This window comes from Palaemon carinicauda, chromosome 28, assembly GCF_036898095.1.
Source record: "Palaemon carinicauda isolate YSFRI2023 chromosome 28, ASM3689809v2, whole genome shotgun sequence".
Lineage (NCBI taxonomy): Eukaryota > Metazoa > Arthropoda > Malacostraca > Decapoda > Palaemonidae > Palaemon > Palaemon carinicauda.
The window spans coordinates 41,524,555-41,544,533 of record NC_090752.1 but is presented as its reverse complement, the minus strand read 5'-3'; the positions used below and the strand labels follow the sequence as shown (position 1 = coordinate 41,544,533).

Genomic DNA, 19,979 nt, shown 5'->3' with positions numbered 1-19,979 from the left:
TTCAAAACCTCCATCAACGCCTCCACTCGTGACGAAGAGGACACCTATTCAACTTCAACCGAAGCTGACATGAATGCCGTAGGACACACCTATGAATGCCGTAGGACACACGCCTATGAATGCCGTAGGCCTATGAATGCCGTAGGACACACACGTATATGAATGCCATAGGACACACTCGTTTATGAATGCCGTAGGACACGCCTTTGAATGCCGTAGGACACACACGCCTATGAATGCCGTAGGACACACTCGCCTACCCCGTGACGAGCCGGAGCGGCAACACAGCCACCCATCATCCACCACTCGCTCGCACCCCAACCATTGACTTCTACAGCCACTCACTGCCGCTAATCGGCGCAGTTTTTACTACTACCTCTCCAGATTCAGGGCACTTATTTAACATGTTCAGTATGTCATTTTTAGAGGGGGAGCCATGTACCAACCGTGCAGGGTTGCCAGATGGCCAGATTATTTCCACTGGATTATCGTACATAAGCCTTAATATTTTCGTTTTTCACCCAAAATTTTCGTACACACTTTCAACATAATTATCAGGGAATAACATAACGTATTTCAAGGTGTTTTAGTATAACTATATTTATGTAAATACACACATATTTATATATACCTAAGCTATGTATCGTACATCGTACCGGACACAATATAATCGTACACGTACGATAATTATCGTACGAATGGCAACCCTGCAACCGTGTGTCACACAATTGTACATAATTCCTTTTGTATATATTATGCTTGTATCTTCGCTCTTCCCTCGCACTAAAACGAACATGAAAATTCATGTCTGGTTTTCTTCTGTAACATTGTCTGTCTTGTGAACATGTTATGTCCTGTTGCCTTGAGGTTTTGTATATAAAGGAGAATGTTCTATAATAATATAACTCAGTTGATTGCTTCCTGCCTTTGAGTCACAACCTTCCCCCTGCTTCGTCACAGACGTATTCAGTGATTTATAATGAATATAGAAATGGAAACTCTACTGATGTGTATCATTCCATTTTATTAAAGGATTTGCAGAAGGCAGTGTAATGCTGCAATATCAAAAGAGTAACAACTCACGTCATTACTGTGTTTTATAAGATTAGGCCTATGCCATATAACAATTATTTGTATGGAAAATATTCATTCCCACATGTAAAGATAAATCTTGATATTTAGAAATATTTACCTCGGTAGTTGAAGGATTATTTAGATGTAAGGCTTTTGAAAGGCTGGAGAAAATTAGGTTTGCCCTCATGAAAGCAATTTGGTCTTGTACTCACAAGTTGCCTTAGACTTTTGGTATCGACAACTTGGTCCTAGTACCCTTACATAACTCATTAGATGTTGTATCAATTGATTTTGCCTTATTGAGTACATAATATAAATTCGTGACCATTAATGTGGTAATAATTATTGAATTGTGCTTTAGATATTTATCAGCGTCCTTTAACAACACTGTTAGAAAAAAAAAACGTAATTTTAACCGAAAATTTTCTATAAAATTATACTGTTCTCATCCGTATTTCAGTAAAATACAGGCGACCGGAATTTTATCCTACTTTGCTGTTATCATTTACGGGTTGGTGGCCGTAATATCACTCTTTTACGTCAATATATATGTTTTTAAAGCAGTAAAAATCCTGGGTTATATGTTGCCAGACATTCACCGTTTTGTAACGCAAATTTGTAACAGTGAAGATAAAAAATAAGCTGTAAGCTTCCTAATGAAAAGATATTTGCAACTACAACATTAGGATAAACTTACAAAAGGTTATAAATATCCAGTAGGAACAACAACATCGCAAACAAAATATCAATACTTACTGGGAGTTCTCCAAATACAGTCCCGTCATCAATATCAGATAGTGTAACCTCTTCGTAATCTTTATGAAGGATTGTCCTCCTGATCTCTGGTATAGATGGGGTCACCTGAAAAGAAATGTGAAAAGCAGATAGTTAGGCTCGTTTGAAAAACTTTACCAGCGAAACGGTAAACGTATTTGTAGTGTTATTGCAACTGTAATAATGTCCGCTCTCAACGAAGGCAAAGGTCTTGTTTCTGTGATTGACGAATTAATCAGTAATGATGGATAAAAGTGATCTGCAGTATATAGAATGAAGTAATACAAAGTAGTGTAGGATTAGTGAATACATATACATAACGCCTAACCATCCTGTTGTATACAATAGGATCTAAAAAAAAAACCTAGATTATTTATACTGTACTGCAATAATGTACCCTACCCAAAATAATGCAAATGCGGTTCATATAGTCACACCAGTTTGGTCAAGAAATATTTTATGATCTTTGAAGAATACTGTTATTTAATTCTGACAGAATTATTTTTCCTTACGGCATAACAACAAGTCAACATTGGTTTTAATTTGTGGTATACAAATTTTGCTTATTTACATCCTGTAGTGATTAAAAAGAGAGAAGTATAAAACTTATTTACATTACAGTTAATGATGAAAATCAATTAACTCTCTCTCTCTCTCTCTCTCTCTCTCTCTCTCTCTCTCTCTCTCTCTCTCTCTCTCTCTCTCTCTCTCTCTCTGTGCTAACAGTTAATTGATTCCTAGTTCTCGATATTCTTTGAATGACTGTTGTATGATAATTGTGATGTTAATATTGTGAGATAGTGAAATATTTGGCCCGTTATGTTAAAGGCGCTATGCCAAGCTAACTGGAGCGTCTATTTGGAAATCAAAAGTATCACCTATCTTTGGAAAATTTTGAAACAAATCTAGTGAAATGAGCGTAGAAGGCTGAGGGAGAAGAGAAGGTTAAAAGTCCTCATATGTTTATGGTCTAGGCTTTAACATTTGCAGACAGTGGCTTCAGGAGACGCTGTTTTTATCTAAGTCTTTTTCATCACGTAAATGTTTTGGTGGATGTGAATGCTGCTCTCCATCATGCGATGACATGTAACTCTTCCATCGATTATTCATAGACGATGGTTATCTCTCTCAACGTTTCATCATGGTGTATAATTTTGAAGAATTGTTGTGTAGGCCTACCCATGATGGGGAATCTGCCTCCGGTTCATCTTCATCTCCCAGTCTAGAGGGCATTAGTCTATACTGAAGCTCTTCGTTGGTTTGTGATTCTTTGTACTGTATTTGTCCACATTTTTCTTGACGTCATCATTGATAATGTCAGTCAATCCTTCCCCACAAATTATCTTTGCGATATTCATTCTTAGAGACTCTTATACCTGTAGGGCAGAAACCCTTGATGTTATTGACTTTATCACACCACAGAATACATGGAAGACAATTATATCTGTAGAATCTTCCATGCATCCATGGTAATGCATTCAGGGTTCTTGACAAGTGTAGCCTCTGCCGTTCTGAAGGTAATTCTCTGGAATACATTCAGTGACACTTGCCAAGTTGCTGCGGTATGAACATCGTGTTAAGGAGGCTTGAAAGTGACTTCATAATTCTTGTGGACATTTAATTGGGATGTTTGTGAGGTTTATGAATTAATAGGAGTTTCTTTAATGGCATACTCTTCTTGTGAAGGTATTTCTTACATTAGGAATGAAACTATTCCATAACAGGATACGATACTTATTATTGTGTTGCTAAAACAGGAGGAGTCAATCCGTGTTTCTTTTATTAAGATCTTGGGAAGTGTTTGGTGCAATAAACAAGGAGTTGCTTTTTCCTGTGGCCACTGTGTTGCCACACAGTATCAAGGTAGGACAATCTATCTTAGCCTTGAATTCCGGAACGTTCTTTACATAGTTAGGGATGTGTGTAGAGTTGGGGAATATTTTTAAAAACCTGCTAAAACACAAGAAAATAGCATTTCTTTTCAATGAGTTCCTTGAGAGCCTCTTGGAATCATGATGCTGTCCCGGTATCAGATGAACTGACCCTTGTGTCATCTTCAAGGTTCTCAAATTGTACAACCTCTAGCATTCCCTTACTAGCCTTACCTGGATTTCTGTGTTGTCCCTGGTATGACTATAATTTTGTGGCAGAGACAACACAAACTCTGACTATTGAATAAATTTTAAATGAATTTCAACTTACTATGGTTAGCTATTGGTTTGTAATTCAAAGTTATAAAGGACAGAAATACTCACGTTTGCAAATTTTGCCAACATCATATCAAGCTCTTGCCTTGTTTCAGAGTTTATTTTTTCACGAGAGGTTGTATTTCCTATGAAGTCAAATAGGCCAAGATCATCAATGCTGTTTTTAATATGATTCATTCTTTCTAGCAAGCCAAGTCCAATTTTCTGGAAAAGGAAGAGATAAATTAAAACTTCACAATTTCTGATACGGTTATTTACCTAGAGACCAGGAACTTGTGCCTCATCATAGTTTTCTTTTTTCATAATTCATTGGTAGTGCTATTAATATCCATGTTTAAATTCTATATTAATAAATTATGTTTTGATGATTTTCAAGTGAAAAATTACCATGAATGTAGAGTTTCAGTGCTATTTTAGCATTATTTTTAAGTAGTCTAAGCGACTACTAGTTATAGTTCTTGCTCATATGACAGATTTGCTGAATTACTATACAAATAAGCAAGGAGTAAGGTAAATCTAGAACTTTTTGAATTAATCCGTACAAATAAACTGTCGTATATTATTTACTAAACTGATTATATTAAACATGGACAGGTTGTGTTTTATTCTGCATGAGGGGAGAAGCATGTTACTACTGTATATAGTGCACATCGTTTTAGTACTGGATAGACACACACTACAAGTGTACCACTTTCCTTGTGTAGAATGAAATACACTTAGGACATTTTTCACAGAATCGGTTCGCTCAAAAAAAAAAAAAAATATGGCAATCTTATATTGCAATGTGATTTGCAAAGTCACAGATTTACCTTTCTTTTAAATCTTTGGAGGTCCTAAAAGAAAATTGTATTTGAAAAATATGTTTTATAAAACTATATGAATCAAGTGTGCTATTCAATTATTTAAAATGGTAAAGTTACTTGAGGATATTTTAATGATAGACTAGTAATTTAGTGGATATTTCACTATGAAACTCATAAGGTATGTGTTAAGTGGAAATTGGATATGAAACATTAAGGATTTTTGGGGAATAGCCTGTCAATTTAGAATACAGTATTTGAGGAGTGGTTTACCAATTTAGAATATTTAAGGTATGTATTGAAGTTAGGTTCCGACTTCTTTTATGGCTTCTCGTGGCATGGTTGGGAGCGACCTGGCCTTTCATCAGAAGGGGCTAGCATTCGATCCCAAGTATGAGTTAGAAATTTATTTCTATTTGAGCACGATGTTGTGTTGATATATATATATATATATATATATATATATATATATATATATATATATATATATATATATATATACAGTAATACTCTGTTTTACAAGTAACTCATAATACGAGCATGAAAATTCAAATGCATATGAGAGCATTGTATCAGTCTACAAGGAAAAATTTCACTCCATCTTTTCATTTTTTGTTTAAAAATACTGAAAAGACTAGTCCGTGATGCATAGAAAATAGTCGAGTAGTGCCCACGCAGTGTTCAGGTTATTTTTTACGCCATTTGTTTCACCTTCGCTCACGTCCCCGTGCTTAGACTTTAAATATTTCACCTTCTCCAGAGTACTCGTTCTAGCATAACCTAACAAATCTTATGAAAGTTTTTTTTTTTTTTTTTTTGTAAACTTATCACTGCAATTTCTATAAAGAATTATGATTGATACAGTACAGTACAGTACAGCATATCATACCCAAAAAGGCCTCCAAGAGGATCAAGAAAGATGGAAGGAAAGAGAAGATAGCCTTAGAGCTGATAAAAAGGAATTACTAACAAGCATGATCATGATAGGATTCTTAATAGAAATTAAGAAATCAAAGCAGTTGATGCTGCGAATAGGATGCTTATTTTGATGAAACAGTGGCCATGTGTTCCAGGTAACATGAAGAACTTGCTTTTCATATGGATCAATGAGAAGCTGATAGTAGGAAATATGGTCACCGAGAACATTATTTGGGAAAAGGCTAACGTTTTGTATTCTACCCTTTTAAAAAACGAGCCAGGTTCATCAGCAGACGAAGAAAAGGGAACATTCAAAGCAAGCCATGGTTATTTTGAAAACTTCGCGAGAAGAACAGGAATTCATAGTGTTGGGCCATATGGTTAGGTTGTGAGCTCTGATATCAGGGCAGTAGAGTCATTCATGTCTAAATTTCAAAGGATTTTGGATTTTGAGTCCTACATGCTGAAAGTTTCCAGTTGCGACGAGACCGGTCTGTTTTGGAAGATGCTCAGGAAGACCCTTACTGCAAAAGAGAAGGCAATCTCTGGTCAAGTGTATGAATGACCATCTAACCCTTCTAGTCTTTGCTAATGCCAGTGGGGATTGCAAAATCACATCTCTTCTTGTGTACAACTCAGAAAGTCTTAAAGCTTTTAAAAGTACAAGCTGCAGAATCAGCTTTGTCATGTGGAGGTCAAGGAATGGTATTACTATAGAAAAACACAAAAAGCTTTACTGATAAGGGAATGCAGTTGTATATAGAAAAACTCATGTTTTCTTCGAAATTGACCGTTATTTACGTTGCAAATAAGTAGTTGATAAGATATACTTTAATATATCATATGATAATGACGGCCACATAGTGGGAACCAGTGGTTTTGGGTGGGGAAAATATACTAGCGAATCGATAAATAATGGTAAAACTAACATTTTCTTCTCTATACCTATACATTGATATCTAGGAAGTATGATAAATCCATGAAAAAATTACACAAATATTGGCATCCTATTCCCATAAAATACCTATTTCACTCTTTTGTTTACATCTAGGTTGGTGATCTGAGAAGGGCTATCTAGTGCTTGCACCCCGATTATATCTACTAGGTTAGGTAAGATGGGTTTGTTAGGTTCTGTGGCCTTTTACAAATCTCGAAAATGTTAAATAATTACGTTTTTCTTGTTTTCACCCACCCAGAGTCCCAGGTTCCCATCAGTGTTCTTTGGGATTGGGGTCGGGAGAACGGTTTATTTGCGTGGAAATAAAGATTAAATTCGTTAAAGGTACAGTATTTACTGTAGGAAAAGTTATTTTTTCTATTTGAAATGTAGTTCCATGTTGTTCTATGGTTTTAACTGAACAACAAGGCTTGGGTAACCTGCATTTTGTTTGTGAATTGAGTCAATGAGATTTTTGGTCCTGAGGATAATATGAACAAAAATCTTCTGCTACAAGCCTTGCTGCTTATGGACAATGTTCCTGCCCAAAATTTGAAAAAAAATTGTACACAAAGGCAATGTTCTAGCGATGTTTTGAAATAATTGAAAGGACCAAGCTCACCCATCGAGAGTTTTAGAGAGAACATTTCTACATTGTCAGCTGTCTCAAAATGATTTATAAAGCTTTAGAATGGGCCACGAAAAGAACCTTTAATTCTATATAGAGAATGCATTGTAGGATGTGATTTTGAGGGAGTCAAGTCCTTGAAGGCAGCAGTTGACGATGAAATCGTGTCCTTGGGGAAGCCAATAGTGTAAGATGTGGACAGAAATGACATCAGCGATCTGACTGAGGAACATAACAAATAGCTGACAACCAAGGAGCTGTTGGAGTAGCATGAGAAGCATTAGGAAAAGTTAGGAGAGGAGATTTAATCTGAGGAGGAGAAGGGATAGAGTGACAAATCTCTCACTTCTAGTGAAGTAAGGGAAATGTTAAGAATGTTAGAAACAATGTAAAATTTTGTAGGAACATATCAACAAAATAGAGCTTCAAGTAGGACGAGCAGAAAATCTACTTAGGGACAATGCAATGTTCAATTTTCATATCATTTAAAGGAAAGACAAAAACAGTGGTCCCTATTTAGGTTCCTTGTAAAGGTTGAATGTGAGGGTGTGAATACCGTTCAAGAAAGAGCACTCCCAATGGTTTACTATAGTCAATTCTTTTTAGTGAGGCACATTTACACGGACTCGCAGGGTTCCCCTTTTACCTTAGAAAAGTTTCCTGATCGCTGATTGGTTGGACAAGATCAGGAGCCTTTGTAGGGTGATGGCCAGATCCGTTTTCATTCATAGAAAATGGGAATATTATAAAGTGGGGTGGGCTGTGGCCGTCATTCTAAAATCGAGTTCGTAGAAAACTGGAATACTGTATTCCGAACTGTGGCCGTCGTTCTAAAAACGATTTTGGCGGGAGAAGCTAACTTAAAAAACCCACCTAACCTATGCTAAAAGCCGTATCCTTACCCAGGGGGGCTTCGCCCCCCCCGACCCCCTCTTACCTACTACGGGAGCGAGAAGATTCGTGGCCGGAGTAAGAACTCGAGCCACAAATTTTCAGGTAATTTAGGGTTTTCGGCAAAAAACATAAAAGTGTGCGTTTAAGCACATATTTAAGATCCGTTGACCATTTCCAAACGTTTTTATTCTAAACAAGATAACAGTCGGAGCGATAATAAGCAAATTAGGACACTTGGCCGTAGCGCTACAAACTACCCCAAGATCATTCTAACAAATCAGATAGCAGGAAACTTTTCGGAGCTAAAAGGGCACCCCTGTGAGTCAGTGCAGTTCTGTCTCACTAAAAAGAATTGACTATAGAAGTTCTTATTCAGGGAAATTCTCCCTCCAAGCAGTAGCCTCCAACTCCTCTTGTCTCCTGCATACCAGCCTCAAAGGTAAATTGTGAATTAATTCGTCAATATTTCTTTTTTTTATTTTGAATCATTGATTTGTAGTCATGTCTGATTTTATGGGTTATAATTTGTTCTCTAAGTTACATTAATAATCTTCAAATGTGAATGTATGTTTATTTCTGGACATATGGAACGCATAGAGTGAATTCCCTTTATTTCACAGAGGAAAAATTGTTTTAGTTTACGAGCATTGTGATTTATGAGCGGTAAGGACAGTTTTCTTTAATCTAATCTGAAAGATATTCCTTTTGGAGTGAGTTTGTCTTTCATTCCATTTATGTACTTTTTTACGCGAGTTTACGATTAGACTCGTAAACCGAGGTACCACTATACGTGAGGAATCTTTGGGAAGTAACTGTGTGTTCAATATATTCCTCGAACTATATTAGATGGTTACCAGTGATGAGTTATTATGAACATTGGTAAGATTAGAGCTGAGATCTTATTAACTAAAAGCAGTGGCTATTAATAAAAAAGAAACTGTAGGGTCACCTGATACTATTAAATGTTAAGTTTGCTTTATTGGCATTTAGAAATTATTGGGATTTTACCGTGGGTGTGTTCTGTGGGAAATTTATGTACAGTTAGTAATATTGTTTTGCATAATTTTGATGTATACGGGATAGCAAAATGTTGGTGTTCAGATTTTAATAGACTTTGAGTGAGACATTTTAACAAAGGAATTGTACTGTAAATGGAATATTATGATTATAATCATCTTCCTAAAGTAAGAGAAAGTAAACATTAACGATGTGTTTGCTGCTAGCATGTTACTCAGAGAATCAACATGAAATTTTGAAACATGAGGAATATAGGAGCAATATACTGTATGATTTTGGGAAGAGTGTTGTCTCTAAATAGAGCTATTTTATTCCACTTTATTTTTTGCTTATTTCTCTAGATTCACTATACCATAAAGTAGTATTATTTTACTCCGTCTTTAACATCATGTAGCACATTAGTCGCAATCTACATTGAGTAAATATTTTTAACCCTATCTTTCATGATGGTTATCTAATTCAACTTAAACCATTTGTCGCTCCTCTCAACACAGAGCAGTTTGTTAGACAAATGTGAGTATGGTATACCAGTTAGTATATCTGGATAAATTCCAAAACGTCCTTCATTGCAGAACACAACTCTTAACCCTCTTGTGAGGAGAGAGAGAGAGAGAGAGAGAGAGAGAGAGAGAGAGAGAGAGAGAGAGAGAGATACTAAATTAGCTTCGTGATCTTAGAGGTAGAATGGAAAAAAAGTAAAGCTTAAGATTTTCAATAATACTGTTGTTAATGGTTACAAAACTATAAATTCAATTACATTTGTAAGTAGGCTATAAGATTAGAAGGTTTGCACTTATATATTAAGTGATACAGTGCCTGCAAACTATATTGTGCAGTGAACTGTCATGGGATGTTTATGGTGAGCAGTTAGAAACTAGGAACTTTAAGAAGTAGTGTTGGATTTAAAAAAATTATGGTAGATTTTTTGAAAATTCTGGATGTTGCATAATTCTGCAGGAAGGGAAACGCAATAATATTGTTCACTGGCTTATTCCAACTGCTCTGGTACACATTACCAGAGGTTCAGATCATCACCAATGAATTATCATCGTAAACTAAAGGCGATTTCTTGCTGTCCAACAGTAACTATACTGAGGTGGGTGGCACTAAGTCTGTGTCGACAAGAAATGAAGTAAGGGTTATTTCGAAGAAACAAGGAAAAAAAATCCTTAAATTTCCATTAAATTCTATAAAGTATTAAAGATAGAATTACTTCTATCAAAACCACCGTTCCAATTCCAGATTCCTCACTGTTCATGTTTTCTAGTTTGCCTATTTTTAGGCCGTTGTCACTTGAAGCAATTATTCAAATCATTGTGCGTTTATCGATCAACACATTAAACTGTAATTGAATTAATTTGTAGCAATTTTACTACAACAAAAAACGACTGATCTGAATTCTGACTCGCCATATCTGGTATCTCTGTTGTAAGTAGGAACATCTTGGCACTCTAGGATCGACGGATATAACTCTAGCTCGGTCACTCGTAAAAATTGAAATTGTGCAAATTTTTTTCTCCCATTGATTAGAATATTTTATGTTTATCAGTTTTGGTGCTTTTGAATTTTGGTTTTCAATTGCTATAATTTTCCCTTTCGCTTTTATACGGTTATCTAGTTCATTCCGATTTCTTTTGTATAGTTTCACACTGATTTTCCTATTAAATTTTATTGTATTCTATTTAAGGAAGATTTTTTTTTTTCAAATTCCCTTAGGTTGATTTTTTCCTTATAACTAAAAATCTCGAAACTTATGTTCATTTCTCAACATTTGTCCTTTAGTGTTATAAAAAGTAGAGTAGAATAAAAATATTAACAAATGACTTCAGTCTGCAAATAGGACCATTTGTAATTGGAAGTGTTATTCAGAAAGAGACATAAGGTTTTGATATAGCTGTAGCGAGGCCAATTTATTTTACATCATCATTCAATACTAATTGGCGCCATGTATGTTGAATCTATATGAATTAGAGTTATATTTTTCACTACAGATGTATTTTGGCTCATGAATTTGTGGAACTGGCTTTCAATTACCAATGGGATTTTTTAAGATCGTGAACTGTGTTTGTAAATGGCTTGATGGCACTTGGACTCAAGAAGATATTGCAGGAAAGGTTTCTTCTAAGCACACAAAACCTGAGATACGCTTTTGAAAAGGAGGGCTAACAGTGAATTTTTAGATATTATTAATAATTGAAATATTAAAAGTTTGTTAGAAATAGTTTCATCTTACCGTACAATTTTCATAATCTTTATAATGTAGATTAACGTCAAAAACCATCTCTTCCTGTTTTGCTTCCTCTACCTTCTCCTTGAATATACGATAACAAACACCTTTGCTCCTGTCCCCAGTAAAGGCAGATTGGAATGATGGTAGAACCATCTTTAAATTAAGCTTAGTCCTGTCATCTTTACTGACATCAACAATGATGTCAAAGAACGGTGCACTGGAAAGAGTAGAACAGATTATTAAAAGATAATTCACTTTTGGTCGCCTGATTGTCTTTATCTTTCGAGCATGTAATATACATAAGATCTTGCCTCAACTCTTTATAAACACTCAGAATGGGAGATAAAATTAAGCAGCGAGTATACAGGTAACTAATTTTCCTTTCTGAATAAAAAGACAAGCTGCACTACTTATCACAATGTAATACATACAAGTGTCTCTTCATCATCTCGCCCAATGCTATCCCGAGGTCAAACGTTTCTGGTTCGGTTGTGTTTTCAATCTTATAATTATCAATAGCCATCGGGTTAAACTTATATCCGAGTTCATTAAAGACTTCCATGGCTAGGTTGATACGATGGGTTTTGTTGACACTAGTGTAATTTATACAAGAGTCATACATGACGAAGAGTTCCTTCAATTCTTCATCATCCTTATCCCCATTGGTCAGGGCATCTGTAGGGTGTAAATCAATGGACTATTAGTCTTTGTCAAATCCCCATGACTGTTAAAGGTTATGTAAAAACATGTTCGGCATTATAAGTAGGAGTAATGAAAAGAATAAACAATACTTTGGTTTAGAGCTATAAACCTTAAGGAAGTTATTAACAGATCCTGAAATTTAGCTATTTAAAATAAAGTACTTTTTCTCATTTTTGTTTTCTAAGGAGGTAAAGTACGTTCTCTTTCCTCTACTAACAGGTAGTTTGGATAGAAAAACTTTCCTTGAGAACTGTTAGAAAAGAAAATCACTGGAAATTCAACAAGGCAAGTATTAGGTATTAGGTCAGAGACAGGAATCTCTCTCTCTCTCTCTCTCTCTCTCTCTCTCTCTCTCTCTCTCTCTCTCTCTCTCTCTCTCTCTGGGTACATATGCAATGCTACAAAATGAAAGAAATACATTTGTGCAGCTTCATTTCATAGGACTCCAGTGTTATTACCGTGCAATTACTATGCTCATGAACATACATAATAAAATTTACATATTTAAGAGGAATTTCTCAATAACGCAGGACTCTCCACAAAATTGGCCGGTACACTCACTATACAGTATAAGGCTTTTTCATAGTTCACAAATGACATCAATGGTCGGTATCTGTATTCTACGCATTACTGTACATGTCTCAAAATGAAAATTCGGTCAGTGCAACTACCTTTTCTAAATCCTCTGCTTGTTTGTCTCAGCTTTTCATCAATCTTTCTCTCTAGTCTCATTAGGATAAGCATACTAAATAATTTCATGACAACTGACGTAAGTGTGATACCTCTGTAATTATTGCATTCAGCCAGGTCTTATTTTTTTTTTGCCATTGCAATACCATTCCTAAGTCCCATTCATCAAGTTTTGCCTTTTCATGGCACATTCTACAAGATAATCTTTCAAGTATTCTGGGGGTCACTAAATTTTCGGTTATTCCATCGTAACCAGGGGCTTTCCATCTCTTAAGGTTTTAGTGATAGCTTCGACTTCAGACACACTGAATTAATTCATGGGCACATCAAGGTCTTCATCAGCTTCAGGTATATCAATCAAATAATTCCCTTCGTATCTCGTATTCACGACCTCAATAAAGTGTTCCATAAAACGTTGTCTTTCTTCATCTTCTGTTGTTATAACAGATACATCTCTCTTTTTGATGGGAATATTTTTCTTCTTCTTTGCCCCCATAGAGATTTCAGTAATAATTCTATTAGCGATTCTTACACCATAGCCACTCCTTGAATTCTTAGCTTTGTCAGCCTTATATACATTCCTGTCTAAATAATCTCTCCAGTCAATCCTGACTTTTCTTTTGACCTCACCATCAATACTGGAATACTTAGCATGCTCTAGCTTGTAATTTTCATTACTTCCTCGAAAACTTTCAACAATCAATTTCTGTCTTTATCTTCTTTTTATAGTATCCCTAGCATCATTTGATATCCATGGCTTTCTCCTTGTAACTGTGTCCCAAAACTTCACTAGTAACTGACTAATTATGTTCTTAATATTACACCATTCTTCATTAATTGTCTGCTCTTCGTCTCTCAAAATCTTTAAGACTGCAAATCGATTCCTACATTCAATTGCAAAGATTTGTCTGTGCTAATCGTCTAGAAGCTTAGTTGTATCAAACCTAGGTATTCTATCTACATTTCTGTTAGGCTTTAATTTCAGTGTGGCAATGAGGAGCTGGTGATCACTATCGATATCTGCACCTCTATGGCTTCTTACATTTCTCAATCTTCCTTTTCTCTTTATTAATGGCTATGTGATCTATTTGATTTTTGTAATTGCGACATGGTGAAGTCCATGTATATTTATGGATGTCCTTGTGTTGAAAAAGAGTACCTCCAATGAAAAAGATTGTTTGTTGAAAGAAACTCATAAAATGTCCTCCATTATCATTTGAAATTTCGCCAACACCCTCAACAAGACCCATCACATTCGCTATACCTTGATTATTCCTTCCAACCTTAGCATTGAAGTCGCCAATCACAATTTTCGGATCTCTTAATGGGATCCCATTTATTACACCCTAGTTCTTCATAGTATTCATCTTCCCTTTCCTCAAGGGAGTCATTTGTTGGTGCATAGCAAACTATAATACTCATATTGCACGGCTTTAATTTAAACTTTGTAAGTAACAATCTATTTGCAGCTCTCCACTCAGTCAATGTCTTCTCTGCTCTTGTTGTCATCATCATTCCTACCCCTTCTCTTCCAACTCCATCCGTTCTTCCTGAATAGATATATAATTTATATTGCCTTGATTTAGGGTTTCCTCAACAATCCCCTTACAATGTGTTTCACTTAGGGCCAAGATATCCAGACTATATTTCATCAATTCATTCTCCAAATGCTGTAACTTCCCAATCTGATTCATAGTTCTAACATTCCAATTTCCCATTTTCAATGTTTCTTTATTATTTATAATAAGGAGATTCCTAGCATCCTGCTATGCCTAGGACTGGGATCTATTCTGTCATCTTCTATTTCCATTGTCTGACTAAATCCATAGAGAATTCATTGGCTAGATTCATCAAAGGCTAGCCAATTCCTTGTGATACACAGTGCCTATCAAACTCAAGCAAGTGACCCCTGACGGTCTATACTAATTCCAGTAAGATTAACTGTCAGGTATCAGGAGTAGAGATATCTTATCTTTCGCTTTAAACCCAATCCTTCAACCTGCTGCCAGTGACTTCATTGAGATTTAGGATGGCATTTCCTCTACATCCAAAGTTCTTGTTACTCCACTAGGCTGCTCATCTGCTTTTATAACCATTGTCAAACATGGATTGCTAAGATATACTGCCTAGCATGGTACTAAGATATATCGCCTATCACACTAAGCTAAGATATACCGCCTATCACACTAAACTAAGATATACCTCTAAGCACAGTAGCTAAGATATACTGCCTAGCACAGAAAAATATACCGCCTATAGCACAGTGTATATACCACCTATCTTGGTACGTATACGAACATTACCAAATATGTTGAGTTTTGTGGCCATTAAAAAAGATGAAATTGTAGTACCCTTAGTACTCTGTCAAACGACAGTATAAATCTCGATTATCCCTTTTTGGATTAGGAAACTACAGAACTAGTATTCCATAATAGTATTAGCGAGTGATAAAAACTCCCCAGTACCTTCTTCCTGGTGCAAGTACCTATTCCAAGGCTGAAGTTTGTTAAAGTGAATCCTACACCTTGTATGTAAGAAATTATAAGTTTGGTAACAATAGAGCTCCTAGAATGGGATTCACCCTCTAAATGCATAGCTTGGAACGTAATGCAACCACCTTTTTTGTTATTGTTTCGAAGAACATTGTTTTATCCGTTCTTCCTGCCCATGTGAAGTGGAAGGAAATTTTCTTTCAGAGATTATTGTCTTAAATGTAACCCAACAATTCGCTTTCAATCATCTGGGGCACAATATAAATGATGTTCTTTGTTTTTTGTTTTGTTTTTTTCAAATTATTTAAGAGTTATTAAACCACCCGTTTTACATAGAAACTTGTGCATCATTATAAAGGGCCTTCAATCCTCAGCTTAAGTTATTATTTAATATCTGTTTACATGAAATGTAAAAGAAAGATTACATTTTAACATTTAGACAGAAGACTGGGTCATCGTCAGATATAATTTCTTCAGTGTAATATTTTCAGTTTCTAAGTCCCTAAAACTTCTTTTAATCGTTTGATCCAAGGTGTTGTTTTTAAAACATCAAACGTATTTAATGTTTTTTTTTTTAAATCTATTTTCATTGAAATTCACTTTCCATAATGACTAGATGCCATACATTCATCATTCATTCTAGTGAAGAACATTGGCACGCTTTCAAAGGTAGTGTTAAGGGCACATACAACACACCATTACATTATAATACATTTAAGTATTTAAATTGCACGACTTCTACTAACCTCTAATGATGTTATCTGCATAAACCTGGGCATCCTCTGGTTTCAAGAATGGATCGTCGAGTACTCCCCCACAAGAGTATTGGTAGAAGTCCTTGATTCGGAGGAGATTGGAAATTAATTGGGAGATAGATGAATTATCAAAACAACTAAAAAATAGAAAAAAATAAAAGTTCTTATTTTATGATAATGTTTATAGCCTTTAGGAAGTCGCTTGCCGTGTAAAGTGGAGAAAGGTTGTTTTTCAAAGTCTTAACTGACTTGGATATTTTTCAGCACTTGGTGTATCTATATAAAGTTAACTATAGTCTTTTTTTTTTAACTTAAACTTGAAGAAAATCAAAAGAAAACTTCTAAAATATGTACTGTATAAGACATACTATTTGAGTAACTTCCTGGAACTTTGACTTACTAAAATACATTGGGCTAAAAGAAGTTACAGTAAAACGACCATTTCCTCATTTAATCTTGAGTGGATATTTTATTATTATCATGATTATTATTATTATTATTATTATCATTATTATTCTTATTACTTGCTAAGCTATAACCCTAGTTGGAAAAGCAGGACACTATAATCCCAGGGGCCCCAACAGGGAAAATAGCTCAGTGAGGAATGGAAAAAAGGAAAATACAACAATAAATATCTCCTATATAAACTATAAAAACTTTAACAGGACAGTTTGAATATCATTCCAAACTATAATCATTTCAATGAATTACATTTGTTCATCAGAAATCCACAATTCATGATATAGCCATTTCTGTTCTGTCAGGTTTCATGATATAGCCATTTCTGTTCTGTCAGGTTTCATGATATAGCCATTTCTGTTCTGTCAGGTGAAATCCACATCAGTTTTAATTAAAGGCAAGAAGGAGGTCGACAGCAGTGTGTAGCTTAGGCCATGTGCATATGGATTCCAAGGCTCTGGTTAGGTGGCAGTTTCATCTTTTGTGCGTATGGGGACTTTTCACAGCTCAAAGAAGTTTCCCAGACTTACTAAATATTCTCATAGGGAATTCCTTCAATACTTTTTTTCATCCTTTTCATATAAATATTCAGATTTCTTTTACTTGTAGGATAATACTAATTTTTATAGATGAATCCTGCGCATGGGTTTATGTCCTCGTAGCAAACGTTGTTTTCACTTTCGAAGATCTCTATCGGTTTTAGGTTGTCCTTTATCCCCCTTTCAAGGATCACCTGGGCCTTCCTACACGTGATCGTTCTGCTACTTCCCTATTTGCTGTTTTACCGACCTGTTTATCCTCATCCCCTCTCATCATGTATTGAAACTATCTCGTTCTATGCCTCAGTCTTTTTCCTTCCTTTGGACACTATGTATCTCCTCCTCATTCATGATATGATTTTCACAAGCAAGGTCACACTTTTTACTAATCTCTTCCTCCTCTTTCGAACCCATTGACCTCTCGCAACTGGATCACACTACAGAAGAAGAGACACAGTTGGCCACTGCAGTTCTTGGGGCTCATATAGGTAGTAGGTTGGCCTGGGCACCAGTCACCCGTCGAGATACTACCACTAGAGAATTATGGGGTCTTTTGACTGGCCAGACAGTAATACATTGGATCCTTCTCTCTGGTTACGGTTCATTTTCCTTTTTCCTACACACACGCACGCACCCGCACACACACACACACACCGAATAGTCTAGCCTATTCCTTACATATTCTACTCTGTCCTCATATACCTGACAACACTGAGATTACCAAACAATTCTTATTGCACTGTAATTGTTCAGTGGCCACTTTCCTCTTTGTAAGGGTAGAAGAGACTCTTTAGCTATAGTAAGCAGCTCTTCTAGGTGAAGGACACTCCAAAAATCCAGCCATTGTTCTCTAGTCTAGGGTAGTGCCATAGCCTCTGTACCATGGTCTTCCAGTGTCTTGGGTTAGAGTTGTCTTGTTTGAGGGTGCTCTCGGGCACACTATTCCATCTTAATTCTCTCCCTCTTGTTTTGTTAAAGTTTTCATAGCTTATATAGGAGATATTTATTTTAATGTTGTTGCTCTTCTTAAAATATTTTATTTTTCTTCGTTTCCTTTCCTCACTGAACTATTTTATCCTGTTGGAGCCCCTGGGCTTATAGCATCCTGCTTTTCCAACTAGGGTTGAAGCTTAGCAAATAATAATAATAATAATAATAATAATAATAATAATATATGCAAGCAATAAGCAACTGGCTGTTCCTCGTCTATATTCATTTGTAGAGGACTCACAGATGCACGATTTTTGATTGATTTACAATAACAAGCAGTGCAAATTTATTTATATATAAAAAATGAATATCAGACATGGTAATATAATATAAAGACCTTACCAAAAAAATAAGGGAATCACAATTTTCATGACTTACCTCACAAGGATCAACATCATTTGGGTCCATTATGTCTAGCATCCTCCTTGACACTTCTCTGCAGATTGGTGTGTTACAAATATCTCCAGATACTTGAAAAAGAAGTATGATCAATTTTTAGTATATGCAAGTATTCCATGGGCAAAACATACATTTTTAACTATAATTTTCTATGGTGATATATTTCACATACATGATACCCTTCAAATATATAACAAAGCCATAAGAAAAATAAAAACTTACATATTTCAACTTTGTGTTTTGTATATACAGCAGTTGTAGATGCTGTTGTTGCATCAGATATTTCAGTCTCAGTAGTAGATATTCCTGTTTCTTGTTCTGTATAGGCAGTTTCAGTAGTAGATATGTCTGTTTCATTTTCTGTCTCTGCAGTTTCAGTAGTAGATGTTCCTGTTTCTCTTTCTGTATAGGCAGTTTCAGTAGTAGATATGTCTGTTACTTTTTCTGTCTGGGCAGTTTCAGTAGTAGATATGTCCGTATCGTTTTCTGTTGTTGCAGTTTCAGTAACAAATATTTCTGTTATGTTTCCTGACTCTGACGTTTCTGTAGTAGACATATCTGCTGCAACTGTTTCCTCAGAAGTTTCTGTCGTAGTCACTTCTCTTTCAGTAGCTTCAAAAGTGGTTGAAGTAGATGTTTCATTTCCTATCTTTTCTAGTTCAAGAGTGGTTGATCTATTATCAATTGTAGTGACTTCATAATACATTTCAGTTGTAGTACCATCTTCTGGAAGTTCAGTCGTCGCTGTTACAGTGGTTTCCTTTTCTAAAGTTTCTGTTATTTTGGTAGAGTCAGTTATGTCAGACACTATCGTTGTAGCGCTTCCATCATCAGTAGAAAGACTTGACTCTGAGATGTGAGTGGAGAATGCGGTGGTAGTTGAGTCGCCTACTGATGGTTTCTCAGTTGTTGTGGTTGAAGAGGTTGAGGGTGAGCGCGTCGTCGTTGTTGAAGATGACGAGGTCGATGTTGGTGGTTGTGGGGATGTTGTGATGTCACCCACTCTGGCTCTGTGTTTTGGATGCTGAAAAATATCCTTCGTATTATTATAGATCTCCTATAGATTAGTTTCTTTAATAAAATATCCATTTAACTTGTAATTCATCTGTGAAATGTAATAGCTTTATAAATATTTACAGGATCAGGATAATTCGATACTAAAATTCAATTGTTGTACTTTGCTTGCCTCAATAGATCTAAAATAGTAAAGGGTTGAATTCAAATTCGTTTATTTAAAAGATCTTTTCTAGGCTTGTCTTATGGGGCAATGCAATATCTCAAAATGTTAACATATTTTTCTTCTCTCAGTTAGTCAATTGACCTTATCTAGCCCAGTCTAAAATGACAAGAGAGAGGGAGAGAAAGATAACACTAACCTAATTCCCAGCCCTTTTTCCTCACTGCTAAAGTTTTGATAAAATAGATGAGAGCTGGTTCAAGCTCTTTTCCTCACCATTTAATCTTTTCTGAATAC

At 35.6% G+C, this 19,979-nt stretch overlaps 1 protein-coding gene across 1 annotated transcript in view; it reads right to left on the bottom strand.

Moving 5' to 3' along the window:
- Nucleotides 1–19,979, bottom strand: part of LOC137621522 (membrane metallo-endopeptidase-like 1) — a 52,470-nt gene that overhangs the window by 18,885 nt on the left and 13,606 nt on the right. The window contains exons 3-9 of the mRNA XM_068351878.1: nucleotides 18,728–19,529; nucleotides 18,485–18,576; nucleotides 16,110–16,200; nucleotides 11,911–12,154; nucleotides 11,483–11,696; nucleotides 4,104–4,259; nucleotides 1,831–1,935 (exon numbers count right to left, since the gene is read on the bottom strand). Of these exons, the coding sequence (XP_068207979.1) occupies nucleotides 1,831–1,935; nucleotides 4,104–4,259; nucleotides 11,483–11,696; nucleotides 11,911–12,154; nucleotides 16,110–16,200; nucleotides 18,485–18,576; nucleotides 18,728–19,529 (1,704 nt within the window). The remainder of the gene's footprint in view (nucleotides 1–1,830; nucleotides 1,936–4,103; nucleotides 4,260–11,482; nucleotides 11,697–11,910; nucleotides 12,155–16,109; nucleotides 16,201–18,484; nucleotides 18,577–18,727; nucleotides 19,530–19,979) is intronic.